General features: G+C 37.2%; 1 protein-coding gene across 1 annotated transcript in view; it reads right to left on the bottom strand.

The window, feature by feature from the left end:
- Positions 1–20,609, bottom strand: part of LOC127576921 (cilia- and flagella-associated protein 46) — a 172,335-nt gene that overhangs the window by 38,639 nt on the left and 113,087 nt on the right. The window contains exons 35-42 of the mRNA XM_052027745.1: positions 20,253–20,367; positions 18,152–18,304; positions 14,226–14,426; positions 12,410–12,516; positions 10,924–11,106; positions 10,517–10,652; positions 8,280–8,477; positions 3,828–4,016 (exon numbers count right to left, since the gene is read on the bottom strand). Coding sequence (XP_051883705.1) covers positions 3,828–4,016; positions 8,280–8,477; positions 10,517–10,652; positions 10,924–11,106; positions 12,410–12,516; positions 14,226–14,426; positions 18,152–18,304; positions 20,253–20,367 — 1,282 coding nt within the window. The remainder of the gene's footprint in view (positions 1–3,827; positions 4,017–8,279; positions 8,478–10,516; positions 10,653–10,923; positions 11,107–12,409; positions 12,517–14,225; positions 14,427–18,151; positions 18,305–20,252; positions 20,368–20,609) is intronic.

Raw genomic sequence — 20,609 nt, forward strand, 5'->3', positions numbered from 1 at the left:
CGCAGCAGGTTGCTGAGTTTTCCAATTGTGCATGCTCAGAGTCCAAATTCCAAGCCTTTGTCACTAAAGGATGGGCTTTTTACTCAACATCTGCAAAGCAAACGTCCTCTAGCAATCTGCCCCTTCTGTACCACTCTGGAAATAATGGTTCATGGGGAGGCTCTGGACTGTGGAGCACTTCTTATATCTGAGGAACCATCTACTGGTGAAGGTAGACGTCGGTGATAAAATTCAGCATTCCCCTCAATAGATCAGCATACTCTTTGGTCCATTGAGAAAAAGGGCTTTTGAAAATCAAAATTTCAGATGGCACAAAATTCATGGTCTATCAGATAGCAAAGAATATGCTTCTAAGACTGGAACAACCTACAGCAGGCATCTCAAGGAATGGGAAAAATATCACCACTGCTATCTCTACAAAATCCTTCAAATTCATTGGAAAGACAAGCGGACCAATGTCAATGTCATCTCCCATGTCATCATCTCCAGTATTGAGGCCCCAGTCAGCTGCATTGGGCAGGCTATGTCATTCAGATACTTGATACCAGACTTCCAAAGCAATCTTTTCTGAGCTTTGTCATGGTAGATAATTATTAGGTGGACAAAGAAAAAGATACAGGGATGTGTTCAGAGGGTCCTTGAAGAAATGCAACATTTCACAGACTCATGGGTATCTCTGGCCTATGATTTCCCAACATGGAGAAGGAGCATTTAGAATGGTATCGAGGCTCTGCATAAGTGGTGCAGGCACAGACTACTCTACAAATTAACAAGCCATCAGCCCCTTCATCCACCACCTGTCCCATCTGTGGAAGAGTCTGTAGTTCCCACATTGGTCTCACTAGCCGCCTCAGAACCCATAAAACCAGAATGGAAGTAAGTAAGCCTTGATCCCAAGGTACTGCTTAAGAAGAAGAGCAACTGAGTAACATTGGAGTGGTATTTTAACTACATTGTGGATTAACACTTTGTTTGATCAGAAAACAATACAGCACTTCTGATTTGAAATTCTACAGGGAATTCATTCTTAGGATATACTCATTGTTGACATGCCCAGCAGCTAGTAATGGATCTGCACCCTTATAGGAAATTGGTGGGTATTCAATCAGAGTTCAGATTTCTGATTTAATTATGGTTGAAACACACTGGAGAGTCAGAAGGTGAACCATTCAATGTAGAATACCCACCCTACTGCAGTAGCTATTACATGCAAGTGATTGGCTCTGGCATATTTCTGAGTCTCAAAAGATGCTTTTCAGTGGAGGTTCTGTTCCTAACTACTTGATTCACACGTTCCATTGACCACACATTGGTTACAGGCGGCACAAAGGATGAGGGTTTGATTTCCTGTCTTTCATATTCTACAAAAAGCAAACTAATACACCAAATAGTAGATGTTGATGAACCTGAATATTTTACTCAGAAAAAGATGTGTGCCAGAAGCCCAAGTGTCCACATAATAGAAATGCCTTTTAACATGTGCCACCAAAATTTCAGTGAATCCATGAGCCTCATTTACTTGGTGTAGGATGTTTTAGTGATATTAACACAGTATGTGGTATCACTCCCCCCTCCCCCCACCTGCTGCAAAAACAATGCATCTCTCCTTTAATACATGCAGGGTGACATTAAGCAGTCTAGATCAGAATTAAATGTGCTAACCACTCATAATATTGGACTCCTTATTTAGATTTGCAGCTATTGAACAATACAAAGGATTGGATTTGAACAGGGTTTCTATTTTTCATTTCATAACAGTGCTGGGGTGTGTAAGGAATAAATGACCAAAATTGAGAGGCTGTAGATTATGTCTGAGTGCTGTTTGCATTCTTAGTGAATCTGCAAAAGACTGAGAAAAGAATTCCCTTACTATATATGCATTGTCTTGACAGATTTTTCAAGACTTACATCTTCACCCATTGCCAGTTCCTCTGAATGTAGAACAGTACAATATCCCTTCATGCCACCTCCACTCATAATCAAAGTGCTTCTATTATTAGTATCCTTCAGTACCAAATAGAGAAACTATTTTGTCCATTTCTTGGGGGAATATCTTTACTGCTGCATAACTGAATTCAGGATATTATATGTTCCACACTGTATATAGATCAGCTTGTTGGCTGTAATTCTTGTTATAATAATGAAATGCTTTCCCTTGTAAGTGGGAGCTGAAGTTCTCATTAACAACTGTAACCATGAATGTTCTGGTCACCAGATTACTGAAAGGATATGACAGCACCACAGAGGATACAAAGGAGTTTTGTAAGATTGTTGCCAAGAATGCAGAATTTTAGTTATGAGAAGGAACTCTCTATTTATCATATACATTAACAATTTCTATGAGAATATAAGTGGCACAATTAATAATTTTGTGGATGACACCAAAATTGGTGGTGTGATGGACGGTGTAGAAAGTCATCTAAGGGTACAGCAGGATCTAAATCAACTGGGAAAGTGGGCAAAGGAATAGCAGATGGAATTTTACTCAGACAAATGCAAAGCGATGCATTTTGTGAAGTTAAACCAGGTCAGGACTTAGATAGTAAATGACAGAGCCCTGGGGAGTGTTGTAAAACAGGGAGACCTAGGGATACATACATATTTCCCTTTAAGTGGCGACACAGGTAGACAAATTAGTGAAGAAGGCATATGGCATCCTTCATCAGATCGCACATTGAGTACAAGAGTAGGGACGTCACATTACAGCTGTACAGGACATTAGTGAGACCTCACCTGGAATATTATTATGAGTTATGAGGAGAGACTGGATAGGCTGGGACTGTTTCCTTGGAGCAAAGGAGGCTGAGGGTGTACTTGATAGTGCTTTATAAAATCATGAGGGGTATAGATAAGGTGGATGGCCACCATCTATTTCGCAGGGTAGGAGAGTCTAAAAGTAGTGGGCTTGGGTTCAAGGTGAGAGGGGAAAGACTTAAAAGGGACCTGAGGGGCAAGATTTTCCACACAGGATGGTGGGTATATAGAACAAGCTGCCAGAGGAGGTGGGTACAATTACAATATTTAAAAGAAACTTGGAGAGGTTCAAGGATCATGGATAGGAAAGGTTTAGAGGGATAGGAACCAAATGCAGTCAAATGGCACTAGCTTAGGAAGGCACCTTGATCAGCATGGATGAGTTAGGTTGAAGGGCCTATCTCTGTGCTATAAATATGACTCCATGACATTGATTTTGGTTTTCGTTTTGGAATAATGGAGACTGAGATGTGATTTAACCAAGGTATATACAATTATAAGAGGACCATACAGGGTGAACATGGAAGGAATATTTTCTGTTAGAGGCAAGATCAGAAACTAAGGAACATAGGTTTACGGTAGATGGATTAGCAGGCAGAAGAGAGGAAAAATAATGTTCACCCACCCAGAATGAACGTCTCAAAATTGCTTGAAAGAAGTTTTAGAGGCAGAAACACGCATAGCATTTAGAAATTACATGGACAGGCATTTAAAGATCTGTAACTTAAAGGGCAATGGATAGAGCTGGTTAATATTTTTAGTCCAAACTTCTCTTCACAGAGATGGACATGATAGGCTGAATGTCCTTCTTCTGTACTGTAAACTTGATAGAGTAGATTCTATCAAAAGAAAACAATGTAACATTGGGCTATCCTAAAATGTGCAGCTACACATCCCATTCCTAACCCACTTGTGAACAAATGCTGCATTAATCTCTCAATAAAACAAGTACTGAAATAAAAGAAAATTACTCCAAAATATTTAAGTTGACATAGCAACAACATCTTTATTACAGTATTCTAAAGAGATGAAAACCCACAAGTATTGTGAAATGGAAGTAAAAGAAGTCTTACCAGGGTGTCTTGAACCCAAACAAAGCCTGGATTAATTGGGTCTATCTGGACAGCTAACAACCGAAGACATCTCCCAGTAAGATACAGACATTTGGCTTGAAGCTCTTCAGAGCCACTGCTAAGGCTATGTGCACTGTGTAGCTGAGATAAAGCTTTTTGTCCTAATGATCTAGAAACAGTCACCCATTGCTGCACAAACATAAAAATTTGCACAAAATTATATTAATTCACTAAAAAAAAAGAACAACAGAATTTGTGATTAATAGATTTAATTTTATACATGTGACTTAAGGTGCAAATCTCAAATATATACAGAAAAGAGTATTTCTTGGGCCCGATCTTTGATGATATTTTACACATAGTTATGCATCAATATAAGATTTTATTAATAATTTAAGAAAAAAAACTCATGGTGAATTGTGTATAAAACAGATGCTGTATCTAACAGTAATTTCTAATTGATGGACCATTAAAAACAATAAAACTGGAAAAATATTCCTTTGAAACAGGATGGTTTTCATCCTAATTGCTTTGTTAAAACATGACCTGTATGGTTCCCAATGACAACTGCCTACAGAGATGATAGCTGACATGTCTTAGCCACTAGGAATCATGGAAAACAGGTCTTAGTCTTAAAGAAGTCTCTTCGGGTTATCCATAATATAGCAGCATAAAAGATTTCCAGGAAAATGAGGAGATGCAGGGGAGAACAGAAATGTGTCTCTAGTGTATGACAACACAAATCCCTCTACAAATGTTAATCAACCCAGATTGAATTCCATGCCATGAGTGGCCCAAAGCAAAGAGACTTCTGAATGTGCTTTTATTGTGGACAGCCACAATATTACTATGAGATGTGACATATGCACAGCATTATAAACTCAGACAAGTAGCTGTCCCAGTAGAGGCCCTTTAATTCACTTCTTTTTGTCGATTTGCTGCATAGTCTGCTCCTGAAAGTTGCACCTTATTGCTCCAATTTCTTTCAGTGAGGTAGGGGAGAGGTTTGGGCATATCAATTATGTCATTACGTGCAGGAATGACACCACAGAATTGTTATGATGAATCCCACCCAGTAATGCCCATTCCAATGGGTGGGAATTCAGTAGGAAATTGTTGCTATCATGTTAAAACCATGAATCAGCTTTTATGCACGATTTGCCCATAAAATCAGACCAATTTCAGCAGTTCTTATTTTTTCATAATAAAAAAAGCTTAAATTTAAATAAAACCAGCAGTTTAACCATTCTATTCCAATTTTCATATAATAATTATGGCATTTAATTCATCTAGTTCATTAATGTCCTTCAGGAAAGGAAATCTGCCTTCCGGTCCCAGTCCTCCAGACCCATCAATATGGTTAGTTCTTAACTGTCCCCTTAATTCAGAAGTATCTGATGATGGACAGTAAATGCCCACATTACCAAAGTCATCTATGTCCTGTGAACAAATAAATAATAAAAAAGTAAAGCTCAAAGGTGAAAATATAAATAATTCCAGACACCAGAAAAAAATTCTATTAATTATGAGGATTACTGTAAAGCTATGATAATTCAGACAAAAGATTATGATATGTTAACCCCATGTTTCGCTCAACACTGCCTAATCTGCTGAGCATCACTGGAATTTCACATGTTCAGCATCTGCAATTTTTCACTTTTGATTTCAATTTTTTTTTGTCAGGATAATATGATTGTGATCTTTATTGTAGCTTAAATAACAAGTGGTATATATGAGCACTTTTAACACAGTACTCATTACACAGAAAGGGGAAGGGGAATCAAATAGTAAAGGGGAGTAAAGGAGAAGACGACAGAAAGACTAGCTGATGATGCGGGTTTTAAGAAATCTTTTAAAAATTGATAAAGGATGACAGAGCCAGGTAGCTTATTGAAAAAGTTCCAGAGGTTGATATTGAAAAGGCTAAATATATTATTAATCTGGGAATAAAAGGTGGGAAGATGCACAGGAGAGAGGACCAAAGGATGTGAGTTTGCAAATATGCAGTGGTTTAAGGTAGTGGAGGGAAAATGAGGACAAGGATTTAAAATTCTATGTGTTAGAGAACTGTGTGCCAGCTGGATAGAGATTTAAAGTGAACAGTACCAAGGGTAGGATAGGATATGCATGATGAGTTTTGGGAAGTTTGAGTTGAAGACTAAGAGCCATCAAGGAATAGATGGGAGAAATATGCCTTAAAAACACAATCACAGAGCATCTATATTTTATGCATTATGTTAGGTTAGCATGCCTAAGCTAGATGTTGAAGTTCTTCGTTGTTTCATGGTTTAGGCTTGTTAGCTGGTTCTGGACTCCCTATATGATAGCCTTATTGCAAGCAAGCCCCTGGCAATGCACAGGATCTTTCCACTGATGATTGAGTCAGCTTGAGAGTGTAAGCTGATGTCAGAAGATCCTCCAAAAAAAGTGTTTCTTTAGTGCATGAGTGTATGTAGATGTAGATGGCTCATTGCTGGGACATCATTTGGGGCCATTATCCATGTGCTTGCATGCTTCAGGTATAAAGAACCAGAAATGTCCTACTGCTTCAAAGATTATAATAAACCAAGGATTAACAACACAAAGTGCAAGTGCTTTGCTACTAAATAATTGGGATTCAAAAGGGATAGCTATGCTTCACTCATAACAGAAAGTAAGTGATTTAAACACTAGAAAAAATACTCACATCATATACTTCCTAAAAATTTTAAACCAAATCTGGTTCAGTTAAATGAAACAAAATAACAAATTCAATTATCTGATTATCTGTCTCTATTCTGCCAGATTCAGAATATCAATATCTGTAACTTTGTTCAGGTTAACAGTATGATTACAGCATGTTTCTTTCTCATCGCTTTTGTGGTGACAGAGTTTCTCCCTCTAGTTAATCTTAAAAGCATCATACTCTTTTCTTTGTTCTCTTTACTCCTGCCCGTCTTTATCTAAACTTTGAAGAGCAAATAGAACATCTTGACTATGGATCTCATTTTAATTTTATATCATGAAACCAAGAGATAATAAAAAATGAACAAGTAGGGCAATGTAATAGCTGTATACTTACATTAGAAAGTCCTTGATATAACTCATGGTGTGATCAAATTGATGTTAGCTATTCTAGAAATAAACTAATTCATTACAAATGAAAGCCAAAGACTGATGCTTCTTTGAATTTATTATCACAATGAGAGCATTTAACCCACTTCAAATTTGAAATTGATATTGCTGTCTATCAGGGGATTCAAATTATTGAGTTTCTGTTGTAGATGAATATCCAGATTTAAAAAGAACACGTTTTTAGGGGCAGAAATTAATTGCTATCTAATGTTTGAGTTATCATTCAATTTTCATGTATGCTAAAAGTCTTTATTATGTACTTTCAGACTTTATCACAAAGCATTGCTTGTTTTAAACACAGATGGATAAAAAACAGAAACAATTAAGAAGGCAAATGGAACATTGGTTATTACTGCAAGGATTAAGTACAAAAGTAAGGAAATCTTGCGATAATGTACAGTCTTGGTGAGACCACACCTGGAGTACTGCCTGTAGTTTTGGTCTCCTTATTTAAGGAATTATATATTTTCCTTGAAGTTGGTATCATGAAGGTTCCTTAGAATGATTCCTAGAATGAGGGAGTTGATCCATAAAGAAAAATTGAGCAGAATGCGCCCATACTCACTGGATTTTAGAAGGAATGGAAGTGAGTTCATTGAAGGTTGTAAGATTGACAGAGTAACTGCTGTTAAGAACATTACCCCTTTTGGGGAAATAGAAAATAGGTGACATGGATAAGGGGCTAGCTATTTATAGCTAAGACAAGGAGTTATTTCTTTTCTCTTGGTTCTGAATCTTTAGAATTTTCTAACCCATAGGGTTGTGGAAACTATCAATATATACTTTTAAGCCTGAAACTGAAAGATTTTTTGAACAATAGGGAAATGAAGGATGATAGGGATCAGGCGAAAAAAAAATTCTAATGAGAAAGATCAGACCAGCCATAATTCTAACTGGTAGAGAAGACTCAAGATTCTGTCAGGCCTACTCCTGCTCCTGCTTCTTATATTTAGATAAATTGATCCTCTATTTAGCTTGTAACTGCTGAAATGTAGCATTATATTTGGAAGTGCTTGGCACAATATTCTTAAGTTGCATTCAGTTTCTAAACCAATTATACATTACAAAAAAATCCTGTTTTCTGGTACACTGGGAAATCTCTTTTGTATTAAATCATTGCCGCCAACCATCATTAAAAAAACTGTGGATTGCTAACCTCAGAAAAGTATGAATAGAGCATTTATTACTCACTTTAAAGTTGTTTGATCAACAGTCAGCTAAACTCCAAAGCATAGGAAAACTCAATGTAACATTTTCCATGCATCTTATTTAAAATTGACCACATCAAGAATTCACAAAAAGCTTCAAACAGGATATTATAAACTGTACTTAAATTACCTTTTCTATAGAAGTGTATTCAGGTGTGGAACTAACAAATTCCTCTACAATTAGTTGTAGCAATCCTTTGTTTTTTGCTGTTTCAGCTTCCTTTTTGTCTTTTGTAGTAACCAGTTCAAGCATGTCCAAAACCAATTGTACAAAAATTAACTTGAGAGAGGCCAGCTTCCTCATTAGAGGCAAACTTACACCTGTCATCTGAAAATAAGCATTAACAAAATATTGTTCAGAAAAATAATACAAAATGCTATGGCCTAAATATTGTATGGCATCTGTAAAAGCATATAAAACTGGGTACATCGCAGGCCAATGAACAGTTTACTTGAGAGCCTGCCACTACAATATTCTGCTTTGCAAGATGCCCACACACCAGAAGTCAGGATAAGGTAGCAGATTGATCAAGGAGGCTTAGGGGGACAGATTGTTATGGGGAGGATGGGGGGGAAGTCACAGTTTAGGGAATAATGGAGTGGACAAGCAAGTGTAATGATTAAAAGGGAGTTGGGAACATAACTAATGGGGTAGGGAGGGAGAGGGCTAGAGATGAGTGGCACAGTAGGTTTATCTTTTATTTAAAGAGGTCACACCTGGGACAGTTTCGAGTTCCAAGTTACAAGGCAGGAGAGCTGCTCAGGCAGTCTCCTTTATCTAATGACAAAGAAGACTTTCAATTATTATGATGGCCTGGTTCTGCAACTGTGGCCTGTGAAATTCTAAATCATAGAAGTAGCAGATACCTTCTACACACCTTGGGATGTTGGTACTCATGTCCTTTACATCGTGCTGACTCTAAAAGTCAATCCTTTTCAACTTTTCTCATAACTTGACACCACTTGTAACCAAAATGTAGAAATGGTTATGGAAATGATGACATAATCAACTTTAACTAGGCATAAATAAAAGATGGAGGTAGATATCTGGAGGGTTGAACTGTAAAATATATCTATAAAATATTGATTCTGTGTGAAATAAAAACAAAATGCTGGAAGTACTTGGAGGGTCAGGCTGTATATGTGGAGTGAGGAAGGGAGTTATCATTTCAGGTCCATGAACTTTCATTAGGTTATCAACATGCAACACTAATTCTGTTCCTTATTCTATAGATGCTGAGTATTTCCAGCAATTGCAATATTTTGCTTTTCGGTTGATTGTGGTGAATTTATTTTCGGCAAACATGCACAGGACAAGTATGTTGTGTGTATGTTATGCATAAGATAAAAATTTACATTCTTCACAAGGCCTTTCTAGAGATCTTAAATACAGGAATTTTTACCTCCTAGTCATGCCAAGGTTGCAGCCCGTTGTTTGTAGTAACTACTATCTTAACTAATTTAGTTCCTAATTTATTAGTTTCATTTCCTTGTGGCACACATTGAGTGGACAGAACTCTTATCTGAGTAACTCTCCTCACCCTGCATATCCTGCTGGCCTTTTTCACAATGTTTGCCCTTCTATGATTTTTCATCTCCTAATACCCACATAGTTTGAATATTTAGAATTAGGATTATGAGTTCTCATGCAGCAAACCGTTCATGCAGCAAACAGTTGTGCTACAGAACTGCTAATACACCAGACAAAATGCTAAGCACTACACTGATATGGCACAAGCTTAAAATGAGTGTTTTTAGATCATTATATTCTGTTTCTAAACCCCCAAAAATATGATACAGCTTGAATTTCCTTCCAAGATATTGCTGTATAATGTAATAGCTCCGTTATTTGGAAACATATTAATGACAAGTGCTGTTGGATTTACCGGAACCATGAGCCTGATAATGCAACAATCAACTGAAGTGGCAACAGGTGAAATTATCCGGTGTCAGAAGAAAGGAGGAGGGAGAAATGAAAGATTTAAAAGGGATCTAAGGGGCAATATTTTCATGCTGAGGGTAGTTTGTATATGGAATGAGCTGCCAGAGGAAGCTGTAGAGGCAGGTACAATTACATTGTTTAAAAGATATTTGTACAGGTACATGGATAAGAAGACTTTAGAGAGATAATGGGCGCAAACACGGACAAATAGGACTAGCTTAAGTGGGCACCTTGAACAGCATGGACGAGTTGGACTGAATGGCCTGTTTCCATGCTGTATGGTTCTCTGACTCTGTCCAAAGAAGCATAGTTATTTAGTAACAACTTCACACTTTTCAAGATAAACCCACTGCTTTGCCACATAGTCAATTCTATTCCTGAGATTGTTTCTATGTATTCAATTTCAAGATATGTTGTTTTTTTACCGCTTTGAGTGGTAACAATCTCATCAAGTCACTGAGAGCATCTTCTTCAATCAAGATGGTACTTTGTATCAGTGTATATGCATCCAACAGATGAGCATGTTTTATCTCCTCTTCTTCACTGCATTTAGCGATGACGCTTTAGGAAAAGAAAGTTGCAATAAAGCAGGATCCAGATCTAAATAAATAAAAACGTTGATCCAATACCAAGGCTTACATTATACTCACTCCCCTCTCAAAAAAGTGAATTAATGACATGCAACAATAGCTTACACTGACCAAAGTGGGAATTTGGCATGGCTGTTGTCATGTAAATTATAGAGATTAATTCGACAAAAATAAAGAGATTGTGGGAACTATCTTCCTTACTTGTATTCAATATATATTAAATTGCATAAAAGTGAACATACATTAGTATACCAACACATTCAGTCATCATTTCCACTGATTCTTCTCTGTATCCACGTTGCATCATAATGTTTGAATACTGTTCCATTTTAGCACAAGCTGAAACCAGCTTTTCTATAATGTCAGGTTTCTTTAAATTTATATCACCTATTGCTTTCACGGACTCTATTTCAATAGATGTCAACCTACAACAGAAAAGTTAATTTACTGAATAATATACACAGCATTTATTTAATAGATATTGTGTAGAGAAGAGATATAATGAGAAAAATAAATTCTCAGGTATTCAAATAGGTAGTCTAAAAACTTAAAACCCATAACAATGTAACAAGCATTTTGCATGCAGTTTGACTTTAAATGCTTGGGCAATAATCTGGTAGATGAGAACTGATGCAATCCACCACCATACGGCCAACCCACCGCCACTGCCATGAACAGCACCACCTCCTCTCCCCCCAGAACATTTCCAACATCCATGTTTTTTATCCTCCCTCTCCTTGTCTGGGAAGTTCAGATTTTGTTTGTCTCCTTCTATTTACACATTGCTCAGGCACTCCTATGATTATTCAATAGCCTTCACCACCCTCTTTCAGTTGCCCACCACTTGTATCATTCAATCTTTGATTTCCACTCAGTCATGGACCTTCCCTTTTGTTCTTTCCACACTGCACTTCTTTCTCTGTAACTGAAAACATTTCTAACTTTTCCAGCTCTGAGAAAAGGTCATCAACCTGTAATGTTAATCTTACTTCTCTCTCCACATCTGCTGACTGATCTGCTGAGCATTTCTAACAATATATTTTCCAATTTCTAGCATTTTCAGTGATTTGCTTTAGGAACTGTGTAAAAGGCTGCTGTCAGCTGCTGTTAGTTTTGAGGGAACAGATGAAGGAAACTGGAGCTGGACGAAACTAGAAGTCACTGAAATATGGGGTAGCAGTTCTCAACTCTAAAAAAAAATGGCTCTGAGCTCTAAATGACAGTGTTATGTTAATATTAAGTAGGGATAAGCTGTTTCACCACAAAGTTAGTGAGCAATTCACAAAAATAAAACAACTTGTGCCACTTTTTGAACTTATTTGACTCGTTAAACAATGCCACAAGCAGTTGTCCAGGGAAAAAATATGCCTGAATGAATTTCAGTGCAGAAATGATAACATTGAGTTGTCTAGACAGAGAGACTGGAGAAAAGATTTCATAAGAATAGCTTCCTGGCTCATTTTTGAATGGGTTTCGTTTTTAAATATTAGCAAAGATACTTAATTGTAAATAGCAGAACACAAAGTCCAGAAATGTAACAATGTATTGCGCTCATAATTGACCCATTGATTCATGTCCCTATCTTTAAGCAATTTAATATGAAAAAAATCAGAAGACCTTACAGAGAAAAACAGTCAATCCACCAGTCTTAAGAAACACTTCTCTTCGATACATTGGATCAGTTTCCTTCAACTTCAGTGACATTTCACTATTCTCATTGCACAATACCTGGCTTCCGTTGAAGTTATCATAAATTCAAGAACTGAAGCTCGATTTGGTGTCTCTTCTAAAGCAGTCTTGTATGCTGCAATGCCCTGTTTTAAGATCCTGCAAGCCTGGAAATATAGCAATTCAAGTTAAAAAGACATATTAATATGGTAAGTACAGATTTTCAAATTTACTCCTGAGATGGCAGACAGTGACAGATAATTACAAACATCACATCTAATTTTATGAACACCCTAAAAACTTTACAAAAAGTTGGAGGACAGATAGAAAGACTGATTGGTAAATATACAGACATACACAGACAGATAGACATGGCAGACAAACAGATAAATCTTGCAGATATCAATGCTGCTCAGTTGAGACTGGTCGAGGTAGCAAAGTGGCCAATTTAGGAATGCCAGGACTCAAGATTTTCTATTAGCTTTGGACTGGGAAGTATAGCAGTTCACAGTGATAAGTGACAGAAAACTAAGCACTAACTTCTATCTTCTTTTCATTTCTTTCTTCCATAAATATATACAAACAAGCATTGTACAAATCACGGTTAAAACTACATTTTCTCCTCAAACAAGTACAACTTGGCGTAAGGTTTTGGAACAAATCGATATTCTTTTCCTTCCCCTCCTGTCCAAATGATGAGCAGCAAAATTCCTGCTAATTGCTCAACCATCAAAGTCATCCAACTCATGGTAAAATTACTCATATGTCACCCAATCGATTTTCCAAACTAATATTCGTTAGTCTGTATAGTGAAGCTGGATTCCTAAGGTTGGATGACCTTGTTTCTGGAGTGGAGTTAGCGTAAGTTGTATAGTTTTCCATTAGTTCTGAAGATTAGGTCCACACCCATGGGAAGTTTGTTGGAGACAAGGTGCAAGTGAGAAAAGTGTTGGGGGCAATGACGCATCCTCGTTTAAAAGGAGTCTTTACTGAGATTGGTTTTGATATATATTAGTTAGTATCAAGTCTTCTGTGCCATTGTGGATCAAATATGAAGTGGATATGAACTTGTGAGGGGAGCCAGTTTTGAGGAGAGTGTTCTACATGCCTCCTGATTCATGAGGTCAAAGGCTTTAGTGAGGCGGAAAAAGGCCATTGTTTTTAGAGTTGTTGCATGAAAAGATCATGTCCACTTTGTCTCGAGATGAATTGAATCCAAACCATAATTCGGGGGGCAATTCTTCGGCCACTGGGAGGAGGCAGTTTAGAAGGACCTTGGTAATTATTTACCCTGTGGCAAATATCAGGGATAGCTCATAGTTCCATCAACCTGGATTTAATCCTGACCTTCGATGCTGTCTATGTAGAGTTTGCACATTCTCTTTATGACCATATGGGTTTCTTTTGGGTGCTCTGGGTCCTCCCACATCCCAAAAATGTGCTGGTTGGTAGGTTAATTGGCCACTGTAAATTGCCCCAGGTGCATAAGTGAATGGTAGAATCTGTGACAAATTGATAGGAAGGTGGGGTGAATAAACTGTGATCAATGTAGGATTACTGTAAATGGATGCTTTACGGCCAGTGCAAACCCAATTGTTGAAAGGGCCTATTTCCGTGCTGTATGACACTCTGTAGTCACCATAGCCAGTCTTGTCACCAAATGACTGATGTTTGGAAGTAAACCATGACCACCAAAAAAATTGCAATATCCATTCTGTAAAATCTATAATGTTCCTTCTTAGTCCTGGGTGGTACGAAATTGAATATAATGATATCATCTCTTTGATAATAGCTGAAGCCTGAATTGGTTCAATTCATTAGTGCTTCCTCTTATTAGTCAGCATCTTGCAGAATGGGACTAACACTATTTCCTCACCTGTTCCTTCGAACCTTCGAGATTCTCTCCGAGAATTGCATTTACCAGACAAGTAATAACGTCATACCAGAAATATTCATTTCCTCCAATGTCTTGAGCTTCCTTTAAGAGCAGTTTAGCCTGACCAAAATTCCTTTCATGGTTAGCTAGAACTGCCAGAAGATAGAAAACATTTGCCAAAGCTTCTTTGTTCTCAAGTTCCTAGTTTAAAAGATAAAACAAAGAAAGGAAGTTTTTTGTTAATATTTTAACTAGAATTAAGTGTGAAAGTTGCTGAACATTCAATATATAAATAAAAAATATAAATAAAATAATCAAATAAGCGTGGGTAGTTGAAAATATAGAAACATAAGAGTTTAAGAAATAAGGGCAGGAGCAGACAAAAAGAACCCTCAAGGCTGCTCCACCATTCAGTAAGATCATGACTGATTCACAAAGCATTTGATTCCCATGAAGCCTGGAAGTCTATTGACTTCAGTCTTGAATATTCACAACCCTCTGGCAGAGAGAATTCCAAAAATTCACACTCGGGTGAAAAGAAAAGATTTCTTCCATCTCATTCTTAAATGATGGATCACTCATTGACACTATGGCCTCTACTAGTAGAATTTCCAGCCAGAGGAAACAACTTCTGAACCTCATACAATCATAAAAGAAATACCACATAGAAATAAGCAATTCATTGTATCTGTCAAAGTAACAATAGAGCAACCCAGTCTAATCTTATATGTCCTCACTTGGTGCATGCTCCTACAGACCATTTCTTATATGTGTTAAGGGTCTCTACTTTTACCCCTCTTTCAGGTAGAGTACTACAGACTCCCATCTTCTTATGGGTGGAAAACATTTCCTCATCTCCCTTTTAAATCTTCAGTCAATTACTTTAAATTGAAACCTCTTTTGCAACCCCTGCTCAATGGGATAGGTCTTTCCTAGTTACTTTATCTGAGCTGCTCATAATTTTATATACCTCAATTAAGATTCCACTCAGACTTCTCTATTCCAAAGAAAATCAGCCCTGGCTTATCCAATCTTTCCTCACAGCTAAACATTTCCAGTTCTGGCAACATCTTCACAAATCTCCTCTGTAGTCCTCCCAGTGCAATCATGTCTTTGCTGTGAAGTGGGTCACAAATGTACATAGTATTCAAGCTGGATTCCAACGGGTGTTGTATACACGACTCTATCATAAGGTCCATGCTATTAAACACTATACAATGGCTAATAAAGGAAAGAATCCCACATGCCTATCATGCTACCTTTCACTGTAGAGAGATGAAGGGTTTCGACCCAAAACATCGACTGCCCATTTCCCTCCATGGATGCTGCTTGACCCACTAAGTTCCTCCAGGGCTTTGTGTGATGCTATCTTTCAGGTCTCTCTGATCCTCCACAACACTCAATCTCTTCCCAATTATTAGAAATTGCCTTGCCTTGCTGCACATCCCCAAATGCATCACTTCACATTTCTCTGTTAAGCTCTATTACCACTTTTCTACTCAAGCGACCAAACCATCATTATTTAAAGGCCCTGGTAACCACATGGCCAATTTCTGCAACATTTGCAAATATTTTTATTATGCTCCCTACATTTAAACCTTTAGCAAATATTATAAAAAACAAGAGACCAAGTTGTCATTTTGTGAAACCCTATTGCTAACAGCCTTCCAGTCACAAAAGCAATCGCTCTGCTTTGCTTCCCTCCACTGAGCCAATTTTGGATCCAACACTCCAATCTTCCTTGGATCCCAGAGCACTTAACTTTTTGACTAGCCTGTCATGTCAAAAGTCTTGCTAAAGTAGGTGTAGACCATATTAAAAACACTGCCATCATCAGCCCTCCTTGTTACATCTGTAAAAGAAATAACACTAGTCAGTCATAACTTTCCCTTAACAAATACTTGCCAATTATCCATTTATCTGTGTCCCAGAACTGATTCCAATATTTTGCCCATATCAGTTAAACCAACTAACCTGTAATTACTTGGTTCACCCCTTCCTTCCTTTTTAAGTAATAATACAATGTTAAGAGTTGTCCAACGCTCTAGTACTATTTCGGTAGCCAGGGAGAATTCAAAACTGATGACCAGAGTTTGCTCTGCTTCCTCCTTTGCTTCTTTTAACAGCCTAGAATATAATTCATCAGGACCTGGCAATTTGTTCACTTTCAAAGATGATAAATCACTAATAATTCCTCCTTTGCCATGCTTATCTCTTCTAATATTGTTGACATTCGTCCTCCCAACAACATTATCTCCTTCTTTAGTGAAGGCAAAATATTAATTGACAATTTAACCCACATGATCTGCCTTATACTGTAGGTTATCTTTTGGTCTCCATAGGGCCTATTTCATCCTTAGTTATAGTCTTGCTCTTCATCTACTTATTAAACAATTTTGGTTTTCCTTTGCTTTTACCTGCTGGCATTTTTTAAGCCAGGCACCACATTTCAAAAGGTGCTTTTAACTATGTCAGAAATTTCACAGACAACTACATAATATCTGAACAATCGTTAATATAATTGTAATGCCTGAAACACCCATTTTTCACTGAAGAAACTACAAAAGACAGGAATGTGTAAATGGATGCCCACCTAGACTTCTGTACATAGGTCTCTAGAATGAGACTTGAACTTCCAATCTGCCACTCAGGGATATAATTGCTACTAACTGAGCCAATGCTGATACCACAAGATGGATGTGAAAATTTCAGAGGGTAAAGAATGGTGGTTTCAGGAATGAATAATTGCAATTCGTGTTGAATGGGGGAAACAGGATCGATTCTTGTTAGGAGCTGTTAAAAATTATGAAGGGCTTGGATTGGTTAAAGAGAAAGCACTTCCATTTGTTGAAAGATCAATAGCACAGATTTGAGGTGATTGGCAAAACCGTAACGGGCACCTGCTACCCCATCTGTGGATGAAAGTGCAGATGAATAACAAAAAAATGCATTTATAATTATATTTCATTTATTAAAACAACCCAAGGCACTTCATAGGTACTTTATCAGGACAAAATTTCATACCAAGCTGCAAAAGGAGATATTAGGACAGATGACTAAATGCATTGGCAAAGAGTTAGGTTTCTAAGAATGTCTTAAATGGAGGTGAGTAGACACCCATAGAGGTTTCAGTCACATTTTTGTGGAATCACGAAATAGTATATGATAGAAAGAGGTCATGCGGCTCACTGACTCTCTGCTGGTTCTTCAAACTGCAATCTAATTAGTTCCACTCCCCAGTTCTTTCCCTACATACATCCAACTTTTTTCTCCAAGCATTTATCTAATTCCCACTTGAAAGCAACTGTTCACCATCACATCAGGCAGTGAATTCTAGATCTTAGCACCTAATTGTTTTTTTTCTCTCAGAATGCACTGCTAAATGTTAAATTTTCATATTGCAATGGCTTAGTTTCTTCAGAGCCTCAAGCCAAATTCTCTTGCAATTCTTTTGATATCAGGTTATTTTGCTTCATCACAGATGGCTGCTAATATACCCAGCATGGCCTAGCCCTCTAGAGACCTCTCAAGAGAAACACCAACTTTGTCTCTCCACTTTCAAAACTTCCTTCAAATGCAACAAAGTTGTTGAGATCTCCATCGGCCCCTGCTAACCCCCCTGCCTGAATTGATTTTAATTTCATTTTTTATATAATCTCAAAGAGAGCATCCCATGTTTTATGCCCTCAATTTTCAATCTTTGAAAATATATTTTTATACATGAGGATTACTGCAGGAAAGTAAATTTTTGATAACTTTTTCAACTGCAGTTTCTAGCAATCTTTTAAGAGTCCTGCTGTAGTTCCAAAGGTAAAAATATACCTTTATTTCAAAAGAATAATATTGATTTATTACATGACCTTTAATGTCTCCAAGAAATTGTTAATAACAATGCTAAATCATCTATGACAAGGCAGTAAACTAACCTTTGCAACCTTGTGGACCTCTGATAACAGAACTCTGGCAGGCTGGTAAAATCCAAGCTGCAGTAAGGCTTCTGCTTTATTGATCCACACATCCATTACAGAAACACCACTCAATTTCTTTCTGGTTACCACAGGTGCAGTAAAATGCATGTTCTGTATTTTTTAAAAATAAAATCACTTTAAAAATACCATTCACAATGGAGGTAACATTTCTGCACAAACTGTTTTTAATGTTCTGGTTAATATATCAGTGACTAGCTTCTGTAAGTGCCAAAATATATTTTTGAAATATCTGAACACCCTAGCAACAGACAATTGCCTTAGATAACTGGTTTCAGTTTACTCAGGTTAAAGGATTTGGCACTGGGAATTGTAACACAGCATTTTAAACAACCAATGTCAGTTCCTATCTGAACCAGGTAAGATAAAGACGCATAGTAAAGCTCCTTTCTTTTGGGTCTCATTGTAAATTTGCATTGTGGATCCATATCCAATAAACTTAGACTGTGACCACCTCAAAGAATGGAAAATGCTGTATGAACTCAGTACGTTTAGCATTTGCTGTCTTTGGCTCCAATTTAATGTGGCTACCTCGTTTGATTGATGTCCAGCAAATAAAGAGAAGACATTCATCAGATGAGCTGGACTTGAACCCAAGTTTCCCAGGTTAAAGAGCAATAGTAACAAATTTCTGATGCTCCACTTTTTCATCAGAGTTCACATATACAACATAAAATCAAGTATGCAATCTTGTACTTTTCCATTTAATTTGGGAGGAAAAAGAAGTGGCACTGAACTTCATGCCTTCTGTAAATTTGACAATAATTAAAATGGGGTTTCATTTAGAATATCATCCTAAATGTGCATTTGACCCCCTAACATTGATACACAATGAGTCCTGGAACCTGACCTTGCGAAATGGAGATAACATGTTTCCATCGTATCACCTTTCCTAAACACTAAATACGAGCCTAGCCTTCCAACATTTCCTCTCACTCATTTCAGATATTAGTCTAGTACATATTCTCTGAAGTGCTTCCAATACATTTGCATGCTTCCTTAAAATAAAGACGCCATACCATCTTGATAAGGTCTGACCTTTCATCATTGACAGATTATTTGTGTATTAAATTTCTCTTGTAATAAACAATAACATTCTGTTAGCTTTTCTAATTACTTGCTGAAACTATATACTTTTGCAAATCATGTATCAAGCCACCCAGCCCCCTCTGCATCTCAGAGTTCTGCAATCCCTCATATTTAGACAATATTTAGACCTTAATGCACTGTTGTAATGAACTGATCTAAATGGGTGGCATGCATAACAAAGATTTTTCACTGTACCTTGGTATATGTGACAATAATAAATCAATTTACAATTTTCCTTTTACTTCTCATACTAAAGTGGTCAATTTCACACTTACCCACATATTTTCTCCATTCACACAATGTTTGCCCACTTACTTTACCTTTATTGCTTTGTAACATTTCCCTATGCCAAATGATAAGCTAACTGCCTTTTAATTTCCTGCTTCCTTTCTTCCTCCTTTATTGAATACAGGAGGTGAATTGCATATTCTTGGAGTTGATAATAGTATCTTACTAAGAATACGACAGTTCCCAACTTAGGCTTATATCAGGCTTGAAGGGCCACATAAAACGAATGCATATAAAAATTTTCCCCAAAGGTCTTATTAATTTGCAGCCAAATAATAGGGACCTAAGTGAATATATTAGTTCATGCTTTTACTGGTAATAGGCCTTCAGATCTGCCATCCCACCAGATTTTGTTTTCTCTAGCTCTGTTTGTTAGAGGGCTTGTTCCGAGCCAAGCATTTATTTACCAATAACCTATTTAAATTGGGATCATAATTTAAGCTACCAGGAGAGATAAGCCTGTGCTTTGGAGTAGCTCTAAATTATTTATTGATTTGGAACATTTGGTCAAATGAACCAGTCATGTCAGTCAGTTTTCTCCTTCAGTAGTCTCTTATTCTTTTCTTGAGGTGCATCTACAACCATAGTTACAATCATCATAAAAAGACAGGAGATCACCAAAATGATAAATACGGCATAATACAGTATCAGAGCCATGCCTCACCAATTCGCTGTTAGAGACCGTTTGTGGTGGTGGTAAGTTTCGATTTGAAGTTAGCATGCTGTCTTCTGAAGTCCCTAACTGCAGATCTTTCAGTCGAATCATCTCTTGCCGGCATCTTAAAAAATAGAACACTCAAATGAAGCATTTTTACTACTCCAGATTTCAAATAAATCTAGGTAATTGTGGTTATTTATTTGTACTTGTTGTTAGTTGAGGAACTCACTGCAGAAATCTAAAAACAGCCTTCATTTATACTTTATTAAAATACTGGCCAAGAAATTCTCTTTTCCACTGAACTGGTCCTGAATGAGAAACCCATACCTAATTGTCATAGTGCCAATGAAGTGTGGTTTTCTA

Source organism: Pristis pectinata, chromosome 12 (genome assembly GCF_009764475.1).
Source record: "Pristis pectinata isolate sPriPec2 chromosome 12, sPriPec2.1.pri, whole genome shotgun sequence".
In the NCBI taxonomy this organism is placed as follows: domain Eukaryota; kingdom Metazoa; phylum Chordata; class Chondrichthyes; order Rhinopristiformes; family Pristidae; genus Pristis; species Pristis pectinata.